The 8,543-nt window shown below is 33.6% G+C and overlaps 1 protein-coding gene across 1 annotated transcript in view; it reads right to left on the bottom strand.

The window, feature by feature from the left end:
- LOC111406413 (cysteine-rich receptor-like protein kinase 10) overlaps positions 1 to 6,204 on the bottom strand; it is a 13,839-nt gene extending 7,635 nt beyond the window's left edge. The window contains exons 1-6 of the mRNA XM_023035845.1: positions 6,175 to 6,204; positions 6,007 to 6,067; positions 5,582 to 5,918; positions 5,463 to 5,526; positions 5,254 to 5,347; positions 4,771 to 4,819 (exon numbers count right to left, since the gene is read on the bottom strand). Of these exons, the coding sequence (XP_022891613.1) occupies positions 4,771 to 4,819; positions 5,254 to 5,347; positions 5,463 to 5,526; positions 5,582 to 5,918; positions 6,007 to 6,067; positions 6,175 to 6,204 (635 nt within the window). The remainder of the gene's footprint in view (positions 1 to 4,770; positions 4,820 to 5,253; positions 5,348 to 5,462; positions 5,527 to 5,581; positions 5,919 to 6,006; positions 6,068 to 6,174) is intronic.
- Positions 6,205 to 8,543: the final 2,339 nt, after the last annotated feature.

Here is an 8,543-nt window from a genome sequence, read left to right as displayed (position 1 = left end):
AAAGTAGTTGAATTATGACTTAATCTTGTTAAATTCATGCTATGTAGGTGTTTCTATGGAAAAGATGAAATTCAGAAAAAAAAGAGCCGAAAAAGGACCAAAACGGAACAAAGCGATAGTTCGAGGACCAAGTTGCGAATAATCCATAGATGAGACGGGAAATGGAATGAAAATTCAAGAGTGTTAAAGGTCAATCTGATGAGGAAAGGAGTCAAGAGGTGAAATATGGTCGAAATATTATCAAGTATCAAATTTCAGGCGAAAAAGTTATGCTCGTGATTTTGAGTCTTTACTTGAGATCCATTTTTGGTATAGTAAACATCAGAATTTGAGGAATTCTATTTCTACCAAAAGTGTACATCTTTGAGTTTTCTTCCCAATGCACTTTGAATCACTTCAATCGGAGATCGGGAGAGAAAGTTATGACCAAAATACTGAAAGTTGTCCGAAGGAAAAATTTTATAACCATGCGGCCGCATGGTTAATTCCTTGTGGCCGCACAGGGTCTGGCAGGGTTTCAAATGAGTTGAAAAATTGAACCATGCAGTCGCATGGTTTAACACCATGCGGCCACATGGCCTTATTTTAGGAAAAAAATCTGACTTCCCGTTTTTAATTGAAACTCTTTCGGGGCTCCGAAAAGAGATAATATAAAAGCCAAAATTCATCAGAAATAGGGCAGAACGTCCAGGGAGAAGAAGAATACAACTTTTGGAGGCAAGGAACACGAACTTGAAGCCGATTTCACAAGGATTCAAAGGGGTTTTCAAGGTTTTATTCAAGATTTCAGATTTCAAGAACTTTCATACGGGTGTTCTTCCTTCTATTCATTAATTTCGTTTCGTTTTCTGTAATTATGAATCTTCTAGGCTAGGGTTTTAATTACTAGATGATCGATGAACCGTTGTTTGTTATTTTAATTCTATATTTCATGAACTTGATATAAAGATTCGTTGGATAATTTGATTGATTTACATGCATTAATTTTCTTCCGCAATTAGTGGCCAATGATTGTGTGAGTATTGATGACTTGTTTCTTACATTCGAGAGAAGTGGAATAGGTTCGATAAGGTGTAAATTAACATAGGGTCCGATAGGGGATAGAGATATACCCCTATGCTTTATGTAATTCTTAAATTGTTCACAAAACTACATGCATTCTTGTATGTTTGCATCATCCATAGAGATATATGTTGGTGGTGTGCAAGAATGGTCTAATATATATCGAGAGAGTATAATGGATAGAATTAGGAACATTGAATTGGCAAATTTTCATGAATCATTAATTTTATGAAATTAGGGTTTTTATAACTTCAATTAGGAATTCGTGATCCTAGTGACTTTAATTTGATTCATTTTAATAAAAGCTTTTAAACTTGCTTAATTTCATTTACTTGAGTGTTTGAATCATTGAATTAGAGAAATTTCGAAATTAGGGTTTCTAATTGAGAAATTAGGGTTTTCAATAGAAATTAGGGTTTTTAATTAAAATTATGGTTTTTAATTGAAATTAGGGCTTTTTGCATTGAGACCATATTTCCATTCAATTAGATTCGGTTAAGACTAGATTATATAGAATTGAACTACTCAATCTCTGAGGGACGATATTCGGACTTTTAAAATTCACTTTATTACTTGCTACGAACCGTACACTTACGGTAGTTTTAAATCGAACGAATTATTTCATGAACACTGACAACTCTTTATTTTCACACATCTTATGTATTAGCTTAACAAACATCTAAAATTTATCTCCTTGAATGTACTCAACAAAAGATAAATTTTAGTTAAGTCAAACCTATCATTCAAAAATATCAAATATTTCATAGTGTCAAACATATCCCTAATGGACCAGCCTTGAGTGTACTCAACAAGCTGAGATGATTTGGGACTCTGATTTTTCACTATAATGATGGATGGCGATTACAAATGTGACTTAATATTTTATAGAGGGATTTTGCATTCATGAGTCTCATCAACAACAATACAATCATATATATATATTATTATTATACATCTACTATGCAAATAAATATATATATAACATAATATAATAGTGTAGACGATAATGAACTTTTACTATCTAGTCTCCCCGAGCCATAAGGAAGACTAGTTGATCAATTTTTAGGGGGTATAGCATTGAACAGTGTCAATGCACCATCTCCATGGTCTCCACCTCTTCTTGTCTCATCAATTAGTCCAATTCCAACATGTATCATATACTAGTTGGCACGCAGGCTTAAATGAAATTGGACTCGCAGGTCTATAGTAACAATAATAATAATGGACTCGCAGGTCCAAAATAATAACAATAATAACGGGCTCGCAGGCCCAAAACAATTAAAAGCTCGCAGACCCATAAAACGACAAATATAAAAATTAATCATTCAACACATCTATATGATCGAGTCCATAATCGTCCACTAATAATACATTCATCACATAAATGTATACCTATATAATATCTAATATTATATGCAAATAAGTTTCAAGTTTCTAGCAATTAAGTCGTCTAAACTCTTTTAGACAAATGGATCGGAATAATTAAATAATCAATTAATCATATTAATCGATTATTTAATAAGCGAACATGTTTAATTAAAATCAAATTTTAATTAAATACCGAATTAAAGTCCAACTCTAATTCAACAATTATATAGCGGGATTATCCAATTAAAATCAAATTTTAATTAAAAATCAAATTAGAGTCAAACTCTAATTTCACAATTTTAAGGCGGTGGAGTTTAATTAAAATCAAATTTTAATTAAATAACAAAATTAGAGTCTTAACTCTAATTCCAATAATTAAGGGCGAATTAATTTAATTAAAATCAAAATTTTAATTAAATACCAAATTAGAGTCCAACTCTAATTTCAAGAAGAAATTTAGGGCGAGGCAATTTAATTAAAATCAAATTTTTAATTAAACGTCAAATTAGAATCTAATTCTAATATCTAAAATATCTTTGGGTGAATAATTTATTTAAAATCAAATTTTAATTAAACGCTAAATTAGAATCCAATTCTAACTTAAATTGAATTAAGATTTTAATTTAGGATAAAACTCCTAAATAAAATAGAATTCAATTTAGGGTCAAAGTTTAAATTTTTAAGTCAAAATCCAATTTTAACAAAAATATAAAAATGTCATCAATTTTAAATAAAATTTTAATTTGGGTCAAAATCAAAATTATGGGTCGAACCCAATTAAAATTAATTTTAAAACCATTTCAAAATTGAAATTCAAAACCATTTTGAAAACATGCAAATTGACCCAAGTTTGAAATTAACATCGGACCCTTCCAAAATTTAAAATTGCAGAACAAGTCCCCTTTTAAAATATTGCAAACTGACCCCTTGGCAAATTATCAACAAGGCCGTCGAGATTACAAAATTGCACAGCAGTCCTTCTTCAGAATTACAACTTGATCACTTTCATAATATTGCAAGCGGAGGCATGCAATTTCAAAAATTGCAACTGAGGCCCCCGCCTCCAAATCTGTCACCCGGTTTTCTGAAAACCCTAAAAATGATGATTTTTTTTTTGTTGTTGCCAGCGCCACTTTAATGCCTCGCGGCAAGAGCCGCCTGAGCAGCGTGTCCTGCCGCTACAGCAGCGTTTTCACGCTGTTGTGTAGGCAGTAGACGCCGCTGCGACGCCCGCCGGTGACAGTTGTCAATTTTCACGTTTAATTAATTTTTTTTTATTTTCAAATTCCAATACAAAACTTGAGAGATATTAATTGCTAGAAACGAGAAAAATAATCACAATCAACGTTTGACTGTTCAATCGCATAAATCAACTTCTAACAAACACAAAAGATGCTCTGATACCACTGTTGGGTATCTACTTATACATGCACAGCGGAATTTAAAATAATTTTCGATTCCCACCAAAAATCGCCTTTGTGTTTAGATAGAAATTGTGATAAAGATTGTACCTTAAAAGAATTCTACAATCCTTTTGTTTTTCTTTTAGTTCCATCAACCTTGATTCGCCACCACAGCTGTCCAATTGTCCAACCTTCAACGGTGATCCACACAGAAAATAAGATTGCAGCTTCTAGGGTTTTCTCTTGTGCCAGCAAGAATAATGAAAATCATATGGACCTCAAACCCTAACTATATATTTATAAACCCAAACGGGCTCGACTCGGTCCGGTCCAATATTTAATTAATCCAATTAATTAAACTCGGTTCGTGAATTAATCAATCCAATTAATTAATTCGGGAATATAAATAACAAATTCAATTAATTAATTTATCCAATGATTGTTAAATTAACCAATTGGCAATTTGCAATCTTCCAATTATCTTTTGTGTGCAACCCATTATGTTCCCTACCACGATGCTTAACGACGTGAAATAATCAAAATTGATAAATTAAAACACCCTTTTAATTTATCGTCAATTCACACTCGTCGTCCCTGATTGACATCTAGCAATGTGTCAGGGCAATACATGTGACGGAAAATATCACGTGGTATGACAAAACCAAATTCGTTCGTTTACCGTGAAACTATAATCCCTTCGTCAATATGATCCGATCAATTACGAGATATGAAATTGTGTCAATCTCGATCATCGATCATATATTTCACTCCACTATTAAATCAATATAAGTCAAAAACTCATTTTCGACTTATGACTACACCTTGGTCAAGGATTTCGTTATCGACTTAATTGAATGAAACGCAGATCATAATCTCTTACTATCTAAGAGTGACGAATCCTTTATTGATCAATCACAACCTTCATATGATGACGTACCCGAATGATGTTGTATTAGTGGCCATTTTCAGAGCAACATCCAACACCGCTAAAGTAACGTTAGATATTAACCACTGACACTCAAATAGTTATCCACGTGGAATCTCTCGACGGGTCTCCAATATTTTGTTCTATAACAAAACATCCACGTGTTTATTTAAGTGTCTCCACACTTTAGTTTGTGAGATCAGCTACTTACTTCACAAGTAAGAAATGCCACACGTGATGGTCTATCCGTAATAACGATATCCGTATCTCGTTATTACTTACGACCACGGATGATTTAAGATTCAATCAGATGTAATTTGTATCTCACAATCACAACTCCTTGTAATTAACAAATTACAAAGATTTGAATCTACGGACTCTATTATTTTTTAATTGTCTATTAATTAAATAATAGATCTGCCATTTAATTGCATTAATTATATATATAAAAGTATTTATGTCCAAAGTTGATTGGACCTAGGGCATAATACTTACAGATACGTCTCATGATTTCTTCCTTTGGGCTTGGATTATCCAGTCTCGAATCCATTAGTTCTACAACTCTTCCTTCTTTCCAAAGTTCCCATGCCTGAGAAGGTAAGTTTTAACGAAAAATATTATATAAATATTTTCAAATCAGGAAACTCTTAATTTATAAAAGAAAAATACAAAGTAATGCTAGGGTATTTTAAATTGGGGCTCACATGGGATATAAGATTTAGCTGGCGTTCTGAGGGACAACTGCTATAATTTTTCTCGCCACTCGGACTAAAATTCCAAAAAAATGTCGATCTTCATTGAAACTATGCCTTATATTACATACTTAGGAGACATGTAGCCATCGATGTGATAAACAAATATACTTCCGGTGATACCTGTGAATTGTTTAACATTTGCTTGGTTATTGACCAATATTGTTAACTTACTATGTTCCGACGATTTTATTGGTTTCTGCTTCAGATTGTTGTACCCAAATATTATTGCCAATCCAAAATCTGATATTTTTGGATTCAAGTTGTGATCAAGCAAGATGTTGTAGGCTTTCAAATGTGATGTATCACCTTCAACCTTGAATATTCGTGGAGATACACTAGTCTTTGAGTCGCTCCTTTTATAACATTCATGCGTTGTCCAACTTAGTAATTCTCTTTTGTCAGGATCTGTTCACGAAACATGGAGTATGCTATCTATAAAAGTAGCTTTTGACAAAATAAAATTGGATGGAGTCAAAAGATTTAAAATACATACTGGAGAGGAAACAATCTAAACTTTTGTTAGGCGTGTATTCGTATATTAAAATATTTTCGTTCTGTTCAATGCAGCAACCTAAAAGCCTAACTAGATTAGTGTGTTGGAGTTTGGGATAGACATCTAAATTTAGGATGCCTTAAGAGCTTTTGCAGTGATAAAACTTACCTTATAATTGGTCCAAAGACCCCTCTCCATGCTTATTTGAAGCGGAGAAATTGTTTGTAGCCATGGCAATGCTCTCAAAGCCGAAAAAGTTCACTTGGCTCATCTTCTTATGCGTTTTATCATTGGGCTGGATGTGTTTTCCTGGTGGGGTTATAGTATCTTCCAGCTCATGTATGAGTGTTCGCTTGGCTCTGTTTATACCTTGTAGAAAGATCGAAAACATAAGATTTGGAAAAATAAATATTGAAAACATGATCAGAATCCAATTTCTGACTTGGTTTAAGCTCTTACCTCTTACTCTGAGAAATAGCAAAAGATGCTAAATGCTAGTAATATTGTCCCTCCCAATGTAAGCCATATCCTCCACTTCCTTGCTGCATCAAAACAAAATTTTAATATTTTTTTTAACACAAGGAACATTTCAGAAATTGTACCGGCACACAAGGAAAACTCTCAAAATGAATAATCAGAGAAGGAAGATGAACAGTAAGAGATATAATTGTTTTCTTTTTTAATTGAGCATGCCAATACCCCCTCTATACCACAAAAGAAAATAAAACTATAAATAACCACCTCCAATGGTTTCTCCTTGACACAAGCATAATGCATGACCCTATATGATTAGTGCATTTTGTACTGCAGATTGGCCCAAGATAAAAAGAGGTTACTATCATGTAGCTAAACTCAGCAATGGTCACATATATCGATATAACCGAATGACATGGATTAAGCATGGATGTGCAGCATGGAAATTACATGTGATGTAATCTGTAACATGCCTATTTTCAACTGGTCCACCTTAATATATTAGTGAGATTATTTTAAATAAGTTCAGAGATAATAAACCAAATAATTTTGTAACCGAAAATAACTTTAACCTTAAATCGTATTCAAAATGACAGTATATGTGTCCAAAGCAAAATACAAACTCCTACTGAAACTAGATATCTTCAAGGGACATTACACCCATATGAGCAGTATACTCATGAGAGACCTTGGGTATCAATCCTTTAGTAAGTGGATTCACAACCATAGAGTTTGTCCCAATGTGCTCTGTTGACACCTGTCCACTTTGAACTCTTTCTTTAACAGTCAGGAACTTGATCTCTATATGTTTTGACTTCGTCAAGCTCCTGTTGTTATTGGAATATAGTACTGCTGATTTATTGTCACAAAATATCTTGAGCGATCTTTCTATATTGTCCACAATGCGCAGCTCAGTGAAAAAATTACGCAACCATATTTCGTTGCCATGGTGGTGGTAGCTATGAGTGTCTGCTAGCACTCTTCCAAGAAATAGCACCTCCAGCAAGCAGGTAAATATAGCCTGAAGTGGATCTCCTACTATCTTGGCATCCCGCGAAATCGAAATCAGAATAATCGACGATTTTCAACTGATCCGATCTCCTGTTCCTTTGTTCTCTATAAATACCACATGACCCATTTAGCTGCTTTCCAATGATCCATTCCCGAGTTACTTAAATATCTTCTAACATCCCAACAATGGATGCTATATCCGAATGCGTACAAACTTGAGCATACATCAGACTCCCTATAGCTGAGGAATAAGGAATCTTCTGTATTTCTTTAATTTTCAAGTCATTTTTAGGGCACTGACTTAAACTGAACTTGTCTCCTTTAACCACTGGGGTGTTACCTGGTTTACAATATTGCATGCCATATCTTTTAAGTACCTTTTCGATATAACTCTTTTGTGATAATCTAAAAATACCCCGAGAACGATCTCGGTGTATCTGAATTTTCAATACAAAAGAGGCGTCATCGAGATCTTTCATCTCAAAATTCTTTGCTAGAAATCTCTTGATTTCGTGCAATAAGCCTATATCGTTGCTGGCAAGCAGTATGTCATCGACATATAAAACCAAAAAAATATACATGATCCCACTAAACTTGTGGTATTTACAATCATCAAACAAATTCATCTCAAACCCAAATGAGATGATCACTTGATGAAACTTGTAATACCATTAACAAGACGCCTGTTTGAGTCTATAGATAAATTTCTTTAATTTACAAATCATTTGCTTTACATCATCCGATACAAAGTTTTTTAGTTGTACCATATAAATTGTTTCATCAATGTCACCATTGAGAAACGCTGTCTTAATATCCATTTGATGTAGCTCAAGATCGAAATGCGCTACCAATGTCATTATAGTCCTGAAAGAGTCTTTCGAAGAAACTGGAGAGAAAGACTTTTTACAATCGATGCCTTCTTTCTGTGTAAAGCCCTTTGCGACAAGACGAGCCTTATAGCTCTCTACATCACCTTTCGAATCCCTCTTGGTCTTAAATATCCATTTGCAACCAATGAGTTTCGCACCTTCAGGCAATGGAACGAGGTCTTT

Source organism: Olea europaea, chromosome 12, assembly GCF_002742605.1.
Source record: "Olea europaea var. sylvestris chromosome 12, O_europaea_v1, whole genome shotgun sequence".
Classification (NCBI taxonomy): Eukaryota; Viridiplantae; Streptophyta; class Magnoliopsida; order Lamiales; family Oleaceae; genus Olea; species Olea europaea.
The sequence above is the reverse complement of the archived record's forward strand: the minus strand, read 5'-3'. Positions and strand labels throughout refer to the sequence as shown.